At 57.2% G+C, this 18212-nt stretch overlaps 2 protein-coding genes across 2 annotated transcripts in view; one reads left to right on the forward strand and one right to left on the reverse strand.

The window, feature by feature from the left end:
• Positions 1–18212, forward strand: part of LOC105759916 (uncharacterized) — a 649836-nt gene that overhangs the window by 139261 nt on the left and 492363 nt on the right.
• Positions 4820–18212, reverse strand: part of LOC140681480 (uncharacterized) — a 1248316-nt gene continuing 1234923 nt past the window's right edge. Inside the window, 1 exon segment of the mRNA XM_072921322.1 lies at positions 4820–5607. Coding sequence (XP_072777423.1) covers positions 4980–5607 — 628 coding nt within the window. The 3' untranslated portion in view covers positions 4820–4979.

Here is an 18212-nt window from a genome sequence, read left to right on the forward strand (position 1 = left end):
TCTGCTTGGGCAGGGACTCTGCCCTCACCTGCTGGTGTCAGCGCTCCCTGAGGCCCAGGGCTCAGAGCAGCATTCCTGCCCTGGCCCACAGTTCCTTGTCTGTGCCACACCCGCGGGTTTAGGATGGCAATGGGCTGGGACGTGTCCCGAGGAGGCCATGGCAGCTTCCATGGAAGGTCCCGTTCCCTTCCCAGCGCAGCTGCGTCGGCAGCCCTGGGGGCTCCTTCTGCTGCCCTGAGCCCACAGAGCAGGGCAGCGTTTGCTGATGGTCTGAGCCGTTCCTAAAGATCCTGTTGGGCTGTCTGACACACCTGGGGCAAGGCATTCCTTCCAACCTGGGCCACTCTGGGGGGGCTGGGGGTGGCCCCAGGGCAGGTGGCAGAATGTGCAAGGGCCCTTTGTGACACGGTGCAGCATGGTCACCATGGAATGGAACAGGACAGGGTATCCAAGGGCCCTTTGTGACACGGTGCAGCATGGTCACCGTGGAATGGAACGGGACAGGGTATCCAAGGGCCCTTTGTGACACGGTGCAGCATGGTCACCGTGGAATGGAATGGGACAGGGTATCCAAGGGCCCTTTGTGACACGGTGCAGCATGGTCACCGTGGAATGGAACAGGACAGGGTATCCAAGGGTCCTTTGTGACACGCTGCAGCATGGAACGGAGCCAGGTGTCCAAGGGCCCTTTGTGACACGTGGTGACACAGGAGCTGGTGGTGACAAGAGCACGCCACAGTGCTCCGAGCAGGCGACGGGACAGGACGGGACAGAGCAGTGCTGTGAGGAGCCCCTGCACAGCGCACTCGTTCGTGTCTGACCCAGAGCTTTTCCGAGGTATTACTCCTGCAGCTGACCTCGAGGCAGGACCACAGGATTTGCTGACCCGTGGCCTTCCCGAGGCTTCTCTTCTGCAGGTGCCCTCAAGGGCAGAGTGTGGGACTTGGTGCCCCGGAGGCATCTCCCATCCCTGCTGCCAGTGCCCTCGAGGCCAGAGCACCATCCTTGACAGGAGTCTCCTGTCCTTGTGGCAGGAGCCCTCGAGACCAGAGCACAGGACTTGCTGTCCTGAGCCTTCCTGAGGCTTCTCTCTTGAAGGTGCCTTCCAGGCACGAAAGCAGGACTTGCTGACTCGGAGTTTTCTGAGGCATCTCTCCTGCAAGTAGCCACAAATCCAGTCACTGACATGGAGCAGAGACCCCCAAGAGTGCCCAAGCTGGCCTGGGTGGAGGAAGAGGAAGAAGGCCCTGGAGCTGCCCCTGCACACGAGACTGTGACACGGCACCAGAGTGCGAGGCACAGCTCCGGGTGCTCCCCGTGAACCTCAGCTCTGGGACCACTGTCTGCCCCAAGCTCCAGGGGCTGCAGGGGGAGCCCGGCTGGGCTCTGCCCTGGGGCCATCCTGCAGGGACAGCTGCACACAGGGAGCATTCCCTGCCACAAAGAGCCAAGCCAGGGCTGCAGGGCAGCTGCTCCAGCCCCGACTGCACTGCTGAGTGCTGTGCTCTGGGGCTGGGGCTCCCCGCACAGGGGACTGCACTGGTGTGCCAGAGGAGACAGAGAAGCTGCAGCTTCAGCCTAACTGAGGTGGGTGCGTGGGCTGGGAAGAGTGGGGAGGCTCAAGGGGATTCACAGAGCTCACCCTGCTGCAAGGACGAGGAAAAGGGAGCGGGAACTCAGCAGTGAGGAGAGCTGGGGGCTGGAGAGCAGCTCTGAATGACACTAAAATCCCACCGGACCTCTGAGACATTGCTGCTCCTCAGCCAGTGACAGGATGAGTCCCTAAGCCTGGGGCTCTGCCTTCCTCATGGTGAGGGGCACCAAGGAAGGCAACAGTGTGATGGAGACTGGAATGGGCTGGGAACTCACTGGGGGAAAAGAGGGAGCAGTTGGGAAGTAAAAGGCAGGTGGGGGAGAGAACAGTTCAGAGAAGGGCTGAGCTACTGCTTGAGCAAGCTGCAAAACGTCATTTGGGGTCATCCCAGATTGATTTCATTTCAGAAGTTATTGAACAAGTTTATTTTTTGGGTGGTGGCATGTTTTACCTGGGAGGTGTACACTCTGCAAACTTGAGCTGTGTTGCTGAAATGCTCAAGCAAGTCTGTGCTGCAGGTCACCCCATTTCTCCTTTGGCTGATTGTGGCCCGGTGCTGAGCTCCAGCAGGGCCCTGGCAGAGCCCAGAGCAGCCTCAGCACCCGCAGAGCCCGGCTGCAAGGAGAGAAACCAGAAAGCCCCGTCAGCTGAAGGCTCCTGTCCCCTTGTCCCAGCCGCCCGTGGTGCCCTGCACTTCCTGATCCAGACTGGACCACACCTGGAACGCTTCCTCTATAAAAACTAACAACAAATTATTGAAAATAGATTACAGACAAATAGGGCAACAAGAAAAAAGGTCAAAAATCTTATCTCTGTCAGGGCCTTAAGGAAGGCCCAACCCCTGCATGCCAGGGAAAAACCCACCATGGGTGAGGGAATCCCAGGCTTTCTCCCTTCCCCTGCACTGCCCCCATGGTGATCCCAAAGCAAACAAGGGCAGTGGAGCAGCCCAAGCCCTTCCCTGCCTGCAAAGCAAAGCAGCCCCTGCACAGGCTCTGCAGTCCCACCTCTGCTCCCACCGTGGGGGTTTGTTTGTGTCGGGCTGGCTGCCCCAGCCCAGCCCCAGCCCGGGGCACGGTGGGTGCTGGGGGCTGTTGGCAGGGCCAGGAGCCCACTCCCATTTCGTACCCACCCCAGCCCATGCCCCCAGCCCTGCCAAAAGCAGCCTGGCAGCCGACTGAAGGATCAACTGCATCCGCCCCAGCAAAGGGGGAACCTTTGGTTCCCGGCCAGGCTGAGCAATGCCCAAATCTGGGAGCATCCCCTGTGTGTGGACCCATCTGCAAATTCCCTGTGGAACCTGGCTTTAAAGGACATGTCACAATCAAAGTCCACCATCTTCAGCCTGCCGGTGGTCAGGTGGAGCAAGAGGTTCTCATCCTCGACGTCATCCTCGCTGCCCCCAGCAGCAGCAGGGCCCGACCCAGCTTTGCTTCCGAGATCAGACCAGACCGGGCGCTCTCAGGGCGGTGTGCCATAGGCACCTGGCAGCCCCTCAGCAGCGCCCTTCAGCCCACCACACCACCCTCCGGGCACAAGCCCAGAAAACCACGGGGGCTCCGCACGGCCAACAGGGCCAGCCCTGCCCACAAGAAAATCTAGAGCCAGACCCGAGCCCACAACACACACACAAGGGATAGAAAAAAAACAAGGCCCATGTCTAGGTTTGAAAAGACAGGAGTCTGTGAAGGAAGGCAAAAGCCTCCTGTGAAATGGAAAAGGTAAACCCCCTCCCTCCGAATTACCACAATTTTTAAAAAGGCTCTCAGGCAAAGATATGGGAATGGGAATAACAGTTCTTTACCAGGAAAAAAAAACTAAATAAAAATAATAATTTAAAAAATGCAATTAGTACAAATGAAACTAGTGATGGAGGCAGAAACCTGACACCCTGAGGAGTCAGGGTGTTGGTAGTAGTCCAGTTAAAATGGTGGCTGCTCCTCCTGGAGTGGCAGATGAAATGCTGCTGAAGTGGTGATCTCTAGAAGGGTGGAGTTTTCTCTGAAGGTCTGGTAGTAGCTGGGCCTGGTCTTCCTCTAGGAATTCAGCAGAGAAGAAGCTGCTGGGATGAGGTTCTGGGGGTCCTGGTGGGCACTGGAAGGGAGTTTGGGGGTACTGGGTGTGACTGGGAGGGACTAGAGTGAGCGGGGAGGGGCTGGATGGAGACTGGGGATGGAAAAGCAGAGATTGGGATGAGGTTGGTTGTGCTGGGAGGAGACTGGGAGGGGTCTGGGTGAATCCTGGTGGGGCTGGGAAGGGACTGGGAGAGGGTTTGGGGGTCCTGGGGCAGCAGGGGGCGACTGGAAGGGGGTTGTGGGATCCTGAGAGGGACAGGAGGGGCTTTGGTGGGTGCAGGGGAGGTGAGGAAGGGATAAAGAGGGAGGTTTCAGGGGATCCTGAGTGGGCTGGGAGCCACCAGGAGGTTGCTTGGAGGGGTTTGGGTGCCTGTGGGAGCTTTTGGGGGGTCCTGACCCCTGCGAACCGCTCAGAGATGCCGCCTGCGGCAAGATGCTGTCAGGCACTGAGGGTTTCGTGTTGGGCCTCGTCTTCCTGGGTCTGGGGCTCGGGTTCTACCTGTGCAAGGTCAGGGGGTTCCCAGGGGTCGTGTCCCCTCTCCCCAAGACTGTGGGTGCTCCCCCCAGGGCCCCCAGCCCGGTGTCACCCCTGTTTCTCTGCCCACAGATCTCCTGAGCCGCCGGCAGCCGCAGAGCTTCCCCGTGGCCTCGGGCCCAGCCGGGATCCCCCGCTCCATCCCCACGCTGATTTTGGGGGGTCCTGTGTACCCCCAGCCCTGCTGTCACTCTGCCCCTGCCCGCCTGCTCCCAGTGTTCCCAGTAACGCTTCCCAGTTAAACCCAGCCCAGTTTATGGGGGCACTGGGGAGGGACTTGGGGGGACCCCACGGCGGGGCCGGCACTGGGCAGGGAGGGCGGGGTCCGGGTGGGGAACACTGCCTGCTGCGGGTCTGCCCGGCAACTGGTGAGTCATCAGCGCCGCTCTCTCTGATTGGCTGACTCGTGTCCACCGCATTCTCTCATTGGCTGAGGAGAGGCCCGGGAGTGCAGAGAAGGAACGGGAGAGATCCCGCCCCGAGCAGCGGCACGGGGACAACAGACCCAGCCCGGGCACAGGGAGGGAATTTATTACCAACCAAACCACGGCAGCACGAGGAGAAGGGAAAGAAATCCCTCCAACACCTTCCCCCCACCCAACGGGGATCACCCACAACAGGGTTATCCACCAGGGAGAGACATCCGAGATTAGACCAAAGCCAATTCCGGATCCTCCCATGGGGGATGGAGCTGGAGCAGCGCACCAAGCTCTTCCCTCACTCTCTTCCCTCACTACAAGCTCTTCCCTCACTCGGGGCACTCACAGGGCTTCCCTTAGTGGTGCCTCCGTTGGTGCTTGGTCAAGTTTGAGCTCTGTGAGAAGCTCTTCCCACACTCCCCACACTTGTAGGGCCTCTCCCCGGTGTGGATGCGCCGGTGCACGGTGAGGTGGGAGTTGCGGTTGAAGCTCTTCCCGCAGTCGGGGCAGCGGAAGGGCCTCTCCTCTGTGTGAATCCGCTCATGTAGGAGAAGATTGGAGCTGGTCTGAAACCTCTTCCCACACTGGGGACACTCGTAGGGCTTCTCCCTGGTGTGGATGCGCTGGTGTTTTCTCAGGGCTGAGCTCCACCCAAAGCTCTTCCCACATTCCAAACATTTGTAAGGCCCTTCCCCGGTGTGGATCACCTTGTGCTCGATCAGGCCACCCCTCTGTCTGAAGCTCTTCCCACACTTCCCACACTCGAAGGGCCTCTCCCCGGTGTGGATGCGCCGGTGCACGATGAGGTGGGAGTTTTGGTTGAAGCCCTTCCCGCAGTCGGGGCAGCGGAAGGGCCTCTCCTCTGTGTGACTCCGCTCATGTCTGAGGAGATCAGAGCTGGTCCGAAACCTCTTCCCACACTCCCCACACTCGTAGGGCCTCTCCCCAGTGTGGATCCTCTGGTGCTGGATCAGATGGGATCTCCAGCTGAAACCCTTCCCACATTCCAAGCACTTGTGGGGCTTCTCCCTGCCATGAGGCTTCTCCACCAGCTCCGAGCTCCGGCTGGATCTCTGCCCGCCTTCCTGGCTCAGGGGGGCTCTTTCCTCCCCGCAGCTCCCTGGGCTGGGTTTGCAGCTCCTCCTCCTGCAGCATCTCCGGGGCTTTTCCTCCTCCTCCATCCAGACACACCCAGGGAATGAAAAATCCTGGTTTGGGGAAAAAAAACAAGAGGAGAGTACCTTGGACTGGAAGTTCCTCCTTGCTCCAGTTTATCTCAGGAAGTCATTGGGAATCTTATGTCTGTAAGAACCTCCAAAACACCAAGATTCAGCCCAAAAATCCCACAAACTGAGAGATACAGATCAAAAACTCCCCAAACATCACAAGTCAGCAAAAACCTCCTCCAAAACATAAAGATTCAGCTGCCACATAAAACCAAAGCACCTTTGGAAGCTGGGGATAGAAACCAAGATGCCATGGGTACGGCTTTTGCCATTGGCTTGGGCAAGAAGAAGAGCCAGACCCAGGGCAGATATTCAATTATTTCCCCTTGGAATTGATCTGGGGAATTCCTTACCCTGGGAATTCTCCACCTAGTGCAGGGTGGAGATAAGGGATGCACAGTTAAAGCAGTCTGTGGCCAGAATCCTGTCTCTGGTGCAATCTCTCCCCCAGGAAGCTGGGCTGACACAGAGCCTGCCTTGGCACTTTGCTGTTGCCAACATCCCAGCAGGACATCGGCCCACACATCCTCTGCTGAAATCCTCGGCCTGGCCACCCTCCTTTGGCAGCTCCAGCCACCGGGGACAGCCCTTGCTGCCACTGCTGCAGCTTCAGCGCTCTCTGGGCCTGCCCTGCCACAGCTGCTGGGCAAGAGCACGGCACAATTCCACTCTGGCTCTCACTTACACTCACACACTGCCCTGCCTGCCATGGCATTGATGGAAAATACACCAGCTCATAGACTTTAACATTGTTAACCTTTCATTTCTCTACTCAGGCTTGCTTTGCCTTGGCCTTGGGGAAAGAAATGTTAAAGCTTTTGTTAAGGGATGTTACACCACTCAATGGAGATGAGTTTAACACCTCAACACACTGGGAATGGCCCAAAAGATACCCACAAAGATAACACCCAGCAGCAAAACATCAACCCCAGCAGCAAACAGCAACCAACACCTACCCCAGACACTGCCAGGGCTGCAGACACCTGGTCTGCAAAAGGCTGAGAAGGAAATCAGCACTTCCCACCTCATTAACAGCAGAAGCAAAGAAATCCGGGTCCAAGAGGAAACCAAATACTAAAAACTGCACAACTTGAAACTTTGGAACATTAAACCAGTGGATTTAGACTGGTTCTGACTTTATCAAGTTTGGGAAAAATTTAGTAAAAGCCATGGAGCTTTTACTCTGATAGTATTTTATTTTTTATATACTCCAATATATTTTACTGATACTTTACGCATCATGGAACAATTTTCTCTGCACACCCGGGCTATGTGGGGATGGAATGATTTCTGTTGCACATCCTGGCCAGAATCAAGGAATGCCTTGACTCTTCCACTAGACATAGTGGTAGAGTTTTTATTTTCCTGCAGTTTCAGTGCTAAGTTTGGAGCATTAGAGTATTTTTACATTACTCCTACTTCTATATTGATGGTTGGGTTTGGGTCAGGGATGAGAGAATGAGATTTTACTTAGAGGAGAAGTAGAAAAAATTTCATTGACTTGGAAATTTTTTGTGTATGTTTGTGTGTGGCTCTTAGAGATAGAAAAAGTTTGGTCTGGGTTTTTCGACGTTCACCTTTAGGCAACATTTTGTGAAGCTAGAAGAGATTTAAAGGTGACCCTTTAACTCATAAATATAAGTTTTGAAGGAAAAGAAAATAAATAGAAGATTTGAAAGAAAAAAACCAAGAAAGAACAGCAGGTTGGGGGGGGCACATTTGAGGCTGCTGAAGCTGCTCTGGAAGAGAAGCTGCATTCCAGGCACCCTGGAGGAGCTTTAGAAATGGAAATTAACACTGCTGGGGCAGAGTGGGGACAATGTACCTGGCTCTTCTTGCCTGGGGCAGGAATTGGCTGATTCCCTCTGCCCCTCACCCCAAGCTCTGCCTGCTTGCACAGACGGAATCTGCACGGCTGAAGGCAGAGCCCATGGTGAGGATCTGACTCTGAAACAGCAATGGCTGAGGCTGCAAAGGGAAACAGCAAATGGAGAATGTTGTGAAAATTTCATTAAAATAAGGGGGGGGGATAATCCCCCTGCCCACTCCAACATCTGCTGCCACTGTCTGTGCTGTACAGGGTATATCAGAGCACTGGGGCTTTTGCTAGAACAAGTCCAGGGAAATTAGTTGGAATTCAAGTATTTGATTATGTAATTAGAAAAATGCGGTCAATTGATGCAGCCCCGGCTGCAGGGAGCACCCAAAAATGACGAAAACATGAAGGGCCAGCAGAACAAATCCTACAACACCATGGACCAGCCCCTGGGAACCCAAACCAATTCCTATCAGGAGGCAGAGAACCCATTTATCATTTCAATGGCATCATTAGATTAAAAGCTGTCCTCAAAAAAAACCAACCAGACAGCTCCAGCTCCTGACCTTCCTGCTGACCAATCCACTGAAAGAGGAACACAACATTTCACCAGGGGATGAGATCAGATTATCTGTGAGCAGAAAAAAAGGGAGTTTGGGCAAAACTAAATGGCTCAAACTGCTGTTGGCAAAGAGATGACAAAGGTAAAGTCCTGAGAAAGATAAAAAAGGAAATAGGAGAGCAGTTTATGTATTGGTCCAAACATGGAAAGGATGGGAATGGGACATGCTTTCGTGTCTCCCCGGCACACCAGGGGTTAAACGAATGCTGCTTCTCGTCTTCTGTGCCGAAGCAACTCTCATCTTTTCACCGTGCTCCACACCTTGGCAGTGCAGCTCATCCAGCAGCTGAGCCAGGGGATGCAGGTGGCAGCCAGGCCTCCTGATCCACAAACAGCTACAAAAGGACAGGGAATGAGGGCACTGAGAATAATCCCAAAACCAAAGAGGACCCGGGAAGAACAAAACAGAGTCCAGGAGTGAATCTGCCTGGAGAGAGAGCCAGGCACTTGTAGATAAGGAATCTACGGGAGAAACCCTCAGTTCCAATAAATTTCACAAATTGACCCACACAGCTATTCAAAGTCCCGCTACATTCCCAAACTTCGAGAAGAACAAAGGCTTAACAGAGCCATGAATATCGGCTGGTATACAAAAGGAGGGTGCATATTAACGAGGACAGGCAGCAGGCGCATCGGGAAGTCTGAACCTTCCAAGGACCTCAGCCCGTGGGCAAAGGCAGAGGGAGATGCGGCCGGGAAAATGAGGATAAAAAGGAGGCTGCGGACTACAACCATGGCAGAGAGCGCACGGCAAATGCCCCAAGGCCTCTCCCCCTGCTCGGCAATAAACTCACTTTTACAGGACTCCTCGCTCTCCTCCGGTCACAGAAACCTCCGGCGACGGGAATTTCCCCGCACGCTCCCGGCCGCGGAGCAGCCCCCTCGGTCCTACCCACAGCAGCCGGGCCGAGCCAGCGCTGCTCCGGCAGCGGCTCCTGCCCAGGCCCCGGCGGGAAGGAGACCGCGGGCAGCCGCTCCCGCCGCGCCCTCAGCCCGGGGCCGGCACGGGCCGGACACGGCACCACCGACCCGCCGCAGCCCCCTGCCGCCCCCTCCGCCCGCAGCCAGCCCCGAGCCCCCGCAGAACCCAGCGCGGCTCCCACCTGCGCCGGGGCCGCCTCCGAGCTCCGCCGACGCCGCCTCACCGCGCTCCGGCCGCTGCCGCCGCTCCCGGGCCCGCACAGACGCTCCCGGCGCCAATGGCGCCGCTGCCCGCCCACGGCCGCCCTCAGCCCGCCGCCGGGGCCGTGCTGCGCCCCGCTCCCACCAATCAGCGCGCCGCAACCGCGACTGACGGCACCAGCGGCCAATGGCAGCGAGCTGGGGGCGGGCTCTGCGCACGGCCCAGACTCGCCCCGCGCTCTCAGGGCCCCCCGCGCTGCGTGAGGGCAAAGCCGGAGATGAGCAACAGCCCCGGGACGGGCCCGGGCCCGAGGCGGGATTGAGCTGCCCACACAAACAAACTTCTCCGCACCTCCCGCCACGGCTTTCCCGGCCCTGCGCCTTCCGTGCCTCCGGCTCTGCGGGAAGCCCGGGAGCCTCCCTTCTCCTGCCCCTCATTAGTGCATCGGTGCTTCGCTTTCATTTCCCCCAAAAAGGGAAACCTGCCCAAAGCCCTGTGGGTGAGCGGGGGAGGGGAGAGATTTCTGGCAGAAAACTCCAAAGACTCAGAGCAGGATGAGGAGAAGTCAGTGCAGAGCCTTAAATGCAGCTTTCCCCACGCCTCCCTGCTCCCAGCTGCACCTCCTCCCCCGGCAGGGCAGGAGACAGGGAATGGGGCCATGCTCAGCTCATCCCCCGCGGCTTCTCCCTCTGCTCAGGGACAGGAGTCGTTCCCTGCTGCACCCTGCGCTCTCTCCCAGCCGAGACTTCTCCAGGAACTTCTCCGAGCCGAGTCCATCCCCTGGGGCACAGCCCCCTCCAAGTGCTGCAGCGTGGGTCACTGTGCCACGGGCTCGGTCCTGCCAGGCCAGGCTGCTCCAGCGGGGCCCCTCTGCCCACGGGGTCACAGCCTCCTCTCAGGCATCCCCGAGCTCCAGCCTGGCTCCTCCAGGGGCTGCAGGGGGATCTCTGCATCCCCACGGACCTGCAGGGGGATCTCTGCATCCCCACGGACCTGCAGGGGGATCTCTGCATCCCCATGGACCTGCAGAAGGAATCTCTGCAGCCCCATTGTAATATAAATTGTGGAATAATTCGTGATTATGTAAAATATACATCAAGTCAGTTGTGCTAGTAGAAAAAGATTCTTAAAGTTTTAAAAGACCTGAAGACCCAGCCGGGAAAGACTGGAAACCACCGATGACAGAGAAAGAGAGACCTAATTTACAATTGAAAACACGTGGCTCCCTGCAGAGTTGGGCTCTTTCCGGGGATACTCCACCAGACGCCCAAGGTGAAAAATGCACATATGTTAGTTTGAATAGTAGTGCTGTATTAACATTTTAATAGTACTGTAAATGTAGTTGTGTAGTTAAATTGAAGCTTTAGTAGTTAAAATAGAAACTATGTATCTGGGTTTTCTTTTAAGGAATGACATACTCGCTTTGACATAACCATCACAGAACACCTAAATCTTCCAGAGAAGAGGAATTTATGGCTTTCTTGTCAGAAGAAGTTATTTTCTTCAGGCCTTGCCATGGGGATTAAAGGAAACAGTTGGCATATAACAGACAGAGTTTCTTGTTTTAAATAGAATGTATGCATAACCATGAAGGATATATGAATATGCAATAGTGTAGTTTTAAGGGTGATTCCTTTGTTCACAAGGTATGCTTGTTGTGGCTTAAATGCCCGAGAGCTCCGGGCTGGAGCGGAGGGGCTGCGGGAGGAGGAGGAGGGACAGGAGGAGCGGCGGGAGCAGGAGCGGGAGAATCCTGCCGCTCGCACCGCCCGCACGCCGGGGCTGCAGCACCCCCTGCCCCGCCAGCATCGCCCCAGCCCCGAGCCGCAGGGCAGGGGGAGGCCGAGCTCGCCCCGGCGCTATCGAGGGGTCTCCGGGAGGATTTTTCTGGAGAGCGCTCGGAGCCGGCAGATGCCGAGCCCCGGATCCCTCCGGGCTCCCCAAGAGGAGCTTTTTCGGGGGGAGAGGAGCTGTGATCGCCCCTCGGAGGGTCCCGGGGGACCACGCGGGGCTGGCCCGGTGCTGACAGGGCGGGACATTGGTTTTGGGGATCCCCGTGAGAGCCGGGGCTGCGGAACGTGGGACCCCCGGGGCGGCAGAGGGGAAGGGGCAGTACCGGAGCTGGGGGACCCCCGGCAGCCGGAGATGAGGCGGGGACGGGACCCCTGAGCCTGGCAGGGCCTGTCCTGGGGTGACCTCACGATGCTCGAACCCCCATTGGTCCGTTTGGCCCCGAAATGAGTTCTGCACCTTCAGGGCTGGTTCTGAGAGCGAAGAGGGGGAGGAAGAAGCGCGCAGTTTGTTTTCAGGAGCTGCACTCACCCCTCCACATTCCGGCTCCTGGGCTGCTGAGATGCCTTAAGGAGCTGGGACAGAGGCCAGACGGAGCCAAGAGGAATAAAGTGGATATTTATTGAAGTGCCTTCAAAGGCCACACCCCGGCAGTACCGGAGCCACGGTCGGGGCTCTGCCCGGATGGCTCCGAGATGGAAGCAAAAGAGGGCTTGGCCATGAGAGCTCACATTTTTATAAGTGTTAGTCCATTTGCATACAGGATTTAACGGCCCAATTAATAGATTCAAATTATGAACTTTCATTCTCCTTGCTTGCTTGCTTGCCTGCCCTATGCTTTTCCTGTTATTTGTGCTTTGGGCCTGAAGTGTGAAGAGATTGTCCTTGACTCTCCAGCTAGAACAGGATTGTTTTGTCTTCACCACCCTGTGAAAAGATCCCACGAACACTTAATCTAAAGCTAGAAGCTGCACACTGAAACAGAACAGAAAAACTGAAACCTGAGGTATCAGTTGTCTGCCAACAGACAGCAGGACAGAGCTCTCCTTTGCTTTTAGTTAGTTTTTAGCTCTCTGAGGCAGAGAAGTTCTCTGGGCTGTGGTTTTTCTTTTTCTTTGGAGCTGTTTAAACCTGCTCTGGACTGAACACCAGAAGAGCACCAGCAGCTCACACCTGTGGGTCACCGGGCTGGGCCTGGGCCATGGAGGGACTGATCAGAGACTGAGTGAGCCGAGCTGCAGCCCACTGAGGGACTTTCTGAGTTTGTCATCTCTTTTGGAGCAACAACAGGTTTTATTGTTTAATATTGTTCATGTTTTGTGCTGGTGAATGCTTTGCCTGTTAAATAAACAGGTTTTTTTGATTTTTTTCTAAGGAAATCTTTTCCTGAACTGGTTGGGGGAGAGGCCGCTTGAATCTGCTTTCTAGAAAATCCCCTTTGGGGGTTTTCACCCAAATTTGCCCTAAACCAGGACAGGGTGGTGGGGACAGGGGGGAGCCCCAAGTGTCTGGACCCGGGGGAGGCTGGAGAGGGGGACCCTTGTACTGCAAAACCCCCCAGCATCCCTAAGCAGGACCCTGGAGAAGGGGGATCCCCAGGGCCCATGAGGATCCCCAGCAGCCCTGAGACGGGGGACACCAGAACCCCAGAGGGATGGGACTGGAAATGGGACACTCCTGGTGGCTTTTTTTTTATTCACTCATGATTTTGGAGGTTTTTATGGACACCAGGAGACTTCTGGAGATGGATTTGGGCAGGGGGAATCCCCAACCCAAGGTGTTCACACCTTGTTTTTCCCCACACCAGGATTTCCCATTCCCAAACTTTGGCTGGATGGTGGAGGAGGCTGTGAGGAAAATGCCCAGGGACACCGAGGCAGGTGAGGAGGAAGTCAGTGCCCCTTTCCCCCTCTCTCCTGCTCCATCTCCCAGCCCAGCACGGCCCCGGCTGCAGGACAGCCCCGCTGCCGGTGCCCTCCTGCCGGGGACGCACTGGGGGGATCTCCTTGCCCTTCCCTGTGGCACGGAGGCAAATCCCATCCTCTCCTTGTCCTTCCTACCCCAGAGCAGGAGCTGAGGATGGAGACCAGGGAGGACAAATCCCCGGGACAGAACATCGTGGAAGAGGCTGTTTTGAGTGGCTCCATGGTAGAGGAATCGAATGGGGAGGAAAAGCCCCGGAGAACCCACAGGAGGAGGGGCTGCAAACGCAGATCGCGGGGATCTGAGGGGGAAAGACCCACCCTGGGCCGGAGAGGCGGCCGGAGATGGAGCCAGAGCTCGGAGCTGGGGGTCCCTGAGTAGCTCCATGATGGGGAGAAGCCCCACAAGTGCTCAGAGTGTGGGAAGGGCTTCAGGAGGAGGTCCAAGCTCATCCTGCACCAGAGGACCCACACTGGGGAACGGCCCTATGAGTGTGGGGAGGGTGGGAAGAGGTTTCAGACCAGCTCCTGTCTCCTCCGGCACTATCGGGTTCACACAGAGGAGAGGCCCTTCCGCTGCCCCGACGGGATTCAGAGAAAACTCAAAATTCATCATCCATGGCCGCATCCACACCGGGGAGAGGCCCTACGAGTGTCCCCAGTGTGGGAAGAGATTCTCCAGATCTAACTTGACCCAACACCAACAGAGGCACCGGTAAGGGAAGCCCTGCGAGTGCCCCGAGTGCGAGAAGAGCTAAACTGCATCCCCCACTGGAGGACCCACATTGGGCACAGCCCTGGTGACCCACATTCCCTGTGATCCATGTTGGGAACACACCTGGCTGCTTCTCCTTTAGCGTTGACCTTCATTTTTTTCTCTTCTCAATTTCTCTGCACTCCAAAAGCCAAGAGGGATCAATCTTTCACCTCAAAACCACCCACATCCCACTGAAAACAAATGAATTTTAACCACAGAGGCTCAATCCCTCTTCAAATTGTTTGTTCCCACCTCAAAAAAAATCAATCCCACACCAAACTCACTCGAATCCACAGCTGCCAGGGTGAGATGGGTTTGGGAGGTGATTGGGAGAAGTGTGATCCCAGTTTGGAGCAGTGAAATGGGGATTGTGTGTGGCTGGGTGGCCGGGATGTATTTGATAGCAAATAAAACTTTCAGACTTACTGATTTCTTTGCCGTTCATTCCCAGTCCGTGGCAGTTCTGTTTGCAGAGCGCCGCCTCACAGAGCGTCCCCTCACAGTTCCGCCCTTGGCCTGAGCCGCCCCTTTCCCCTCACGGTCCCGCCCTTTCCTCGCCCCTTTCCCCTCACGGTTCCGCCATTTCCTCGCCCCTTTCCCCTCACGGTCCCGCCCTTTCCTCGCCCCTTTCCTCTCACGGTTTTCCCTTTCCTCGCCCCTTTCCCCTCACGGTTTTCCCTTTCCTTGCCCCTTTCCCCTCACGGTCCCGCCCTTTCCTCGCCCCTTTCCCCTCACGGTCCTGCCCTTTCCTCGCCCCTTTCCCCTCACGGTTCCGCCATTTCCTTGCCCCCTTTCCCCTCACGGTTTTCCCTTTCCTCGCCCCTTTCCCCTCACGGTTCGCCCTTCGGGAGCGGGGATTGTGTGGGGCACTATGGTGTCTGTGCAAAGCCAGTACAGTCCCATTCGATCCCAGTATGGTTCCAGTATGATCCCAGTATGATACCAGTACAGTCCTAGTCACTCCCAGTAGGATCCCAGTAGGATTCCGGTAGAGCCCAGTCCCTCCCAGCCGGGGAAGAGAAGGAGGAGGAGGAGGAGGAGGAGGAGGAGGAGGAGGAGGGGGGATGGAAGAGGAGAAGGAGGTGGGGACGGGACACAGGAGGAGGAGGAGGAGCGATGGAAGATGAGGGATGAGGGAGCAGAAGGCGGTGGGGTTAGAGAGCAGCTCTCCAGCACTGGGGATGGCTGCTGCAGATTACAACATGCAGGATCTTGGTGCTCCTCAGTGTTTCCCAGATCCCAGTCTGGAGCAGGTTGGATGGTATTCAGGAAGAGGAAAGGAAAAAAAACAGTCCAGGGAAAAAATTGGACTGCTTAGGTAACCTAACTAGGAAGCAAAGGCAAAAGCAGAAGCAAGGAAAGCAAGCCAGGGCAGCGGGCAGCGGACACATGGACACGGGGACACACGGACACGGGGACACACGGACACGGGGACACACGGACACGGGGACACAGGGACACGGGACACACAGACACGGGGACACACGGACACGGGGACACACGGACACACGGACACGGGGACACACGGACACGGGGACACACGGGACACGGGACACACGGACACGGGGACACACGGACACGGGGACACACGGACACGGAGCTGCCAGCTCTCCTGCCTCCCGCTGCAGCTGCCCGAGTGCTTTGGCACAGGCCTTTGCTGCCACAAGCCCTGTCCCAGGCAGGAAGCGCCATCCGTGTCCTCCTGCCCGTGCGTTGCTGGCTGGATTGCTGAAGGCTCCCAGGTGCCTCTGGAGCTCCTGTGGGGCCGTTCCCAGCCGTTCCCAACCGTTTCCAGATGTTCTCAGATGTTCTCCAGATGTTCCCCGCCACACCGCCGTAAAGCAAACCGCGCCTGCCTCTTCGCGACACCCTCACCTCGCCACACCGCCGTAAAGCGAGCCGCGCGGCGCGACAACATGGCGCCGCGCCGTTTGCCTCGGTGTATCCCGGCATGCCCCGCGCCCGCCACAGCCGCCGCCATTCCCGGCAGCCCCCGCGCCGCCCTCCGCAGCCGCCGCTCCGGTGGGTGCCGGGATCGGGGAAAGGGGGAGCGGATCCCGCCGGGATCACCGGGATCAGCGCCGGGATCCGCCCCGAGCTCCGCTGCCGCCCGCAGGTCCCGCAGCGCGCCGCGCCCAGCTGAGGAAATGGTGAGGGAACGGCTCCTTCCCCCCCCCCCCCCCCACCCCCGCGGGTGGGAATGGAACCGGCCCGGAGCGAGCCCCGCCCCCCCCCGCGGGTGGGAATGGAACCGGCCCGGAGCGAGCCCCGCCCCCCCCCCGCGGGTGGGAATGGAACCGGCCCGGAGCGAGCCCCGCCCCGCCCGCCCCCCCGGAGCTCCCAGTTCCTCCCAGTTCAAACCAGTAACGCCCCAGTATGGCCCCAGTTCATCCCAGTGAGCCCAAATCCCCTCCCAGTCCATCCCAGTAACGTTCCAGTAACTCCCAGTTCATCCCAGTAACCTCCCGGTTCCCTCCCAGTAACTCCCAGCTTGCTCAGTTCCCATTCCCAGTCCCTCCCAGAACAATCCCAGTCCCTCCCAGTTTGCCCAGTTTGGCTTCCCAGTCCCTCCCAGTTCATCCCAGTATGGCCCCAGTCCATCCCAGTAACTCCCAGTTCATCCCAGTCCATCCCAATCCCCTCCCAGTAACCCCAAACCCCAAACCAGTAACTCCCAGTTCATCCCAGTAACCCCAAACCCCATTCCCAGTCCCTCCCAGTCCCTCCCAGTCCCTCCCAGTACAAACCAGTTCATCCCAGTATGGTCCCAGTCCCCTCCCAGTCCCTCCCAGTACAAACCAGTTCATCCCAAACCCCTCCCAGTAACCCCAAACCCCAAACCAGTAACTCCCAGTCCATCCCAGTTCAACCCAGTCCTTCCCAGTTCCCTCCCAGTCCCTCCCAGTATAAACCAGTCCCCTCCCAGTCCATCCCAGTCCCTCCCAGTTTCATCCTAGTCAATCCCAGTCCATTCCAGTTCATCCCAGTAACCTCCCAGTTCAAACCAGTGCAAACCAGTAATGTCCCAGTCCATCCCAGTCCATTCCAGTCCATCCCAGTAACCTCCCAGTTCAAACCAGTTCATCCCAGTATGGCCCCAGTCCATCCCAGTAACATCCCACTTCATCCCAGTCCCTCCCAGTTCCTCCCAGTACAAACCAGTAACGCCCCAGTATGGCCCCAGTTCATCCCAGTGAGCCCAAATCCCCTCCCAGTCCATCCCAGTAACTCCCAGTCTCTCCCAGTTTGCCCAGTTTGGCTTCCCAGTCCGTCCCAGTTCATCCCAGTATGGCCCCAGTCCATCCCAGTAACTCCCAGTTCATCCCAGTCCATCCCAGTCCCCTCCCAGTAACCCCAAACCCCAAACCAGTAACTCCCAGTTCATCCCAGTAACCCCAAGCCCCATTCCCAGTTCATCCCAGTCCCTCCCAGTCCCTCCCAGTTCATCCCAGTACTAACCAGTTCCATCCCAGTTCATCCCAGTATGGCCCAGCCCCTCCCAATTCCCTCCCAGTCCCTCCCAGTATAAACCAGTCCCCTCCCAGTCCATTCCAGTTCATCCCAGTCCCCTCCCAGTCCCTCCCAGTACAAACCAGTAACGCCCCAGTATGGCCCCAGTTCATCCCAGTGAGCCCAAATCCCCTCCCAGTCCATCCCAGTAACATTCCAGTAACTCCCAGTTCATCCCAGTAACCTCCCGGTTCCCTCCCAGTAACTCCCAGCTTGCTCAGTTCCCATTCCCAGTCCCTCCCAGTACGATCCCAGTCCCTCCCAGTTTGCCAGTTTGGCTTCCCAGTCCCTCCCAGTTCATCCCAGGATGGCCCCAGTCCATCCCAGTAACTCCCAGTTCATCCCAGTCCATCTCAATCCCCTCCCAGTAACCCCAAACCCCAAACCAGTAACTCCCAGTTCATCCCAGTCCATCCCAATCCCCTCCCAGTAACCCCAAACCAGTAACTCCCAGTTCATCCCAGTCCATCCCAATCCCCTCCCACTAACCCTAAACCCCAAACCAGTAACTCCCAGTTCATCCCAGTAACCCCAAACCACATTCCCAGTTCATCCCAGTCCCTCCCAGTTCATCCCAGTGCAAACCAGTAATGTCCCAGTCCATCCCAGTACTTCCCAATCCCCTCCAGTAACCCCAAACCCCAAACCAGTAACCTCCCAGTCCATTCCAGTTCATCCCAGTACTAACCAGTTCCATCCCAGTCCCTCCCAGTATGATCCCAGTATGGTGTCAGCACAAAAGCAGCCCAGTCCCAGTCCCTCCCAGTATGATCCCAGTATGGTGTCAGGACAAAGCCAGCACAGTCCCAGTCCCTCCCAGTA

This window comes from Taeniopygia guttata, chromosome 36 (genome assembly GCF_048771995.1).
Source record: "Taeniopygia guttata chromosome 36, bTaeGut7.mat, whole genome shotgun sequence".
Taxonomy (NCBI): Eukaryota; Metazoa; Chordata; class Aves; order Passeriformes; family Estrildidae; genus Taeniopygia; species Taeniopygia guttata.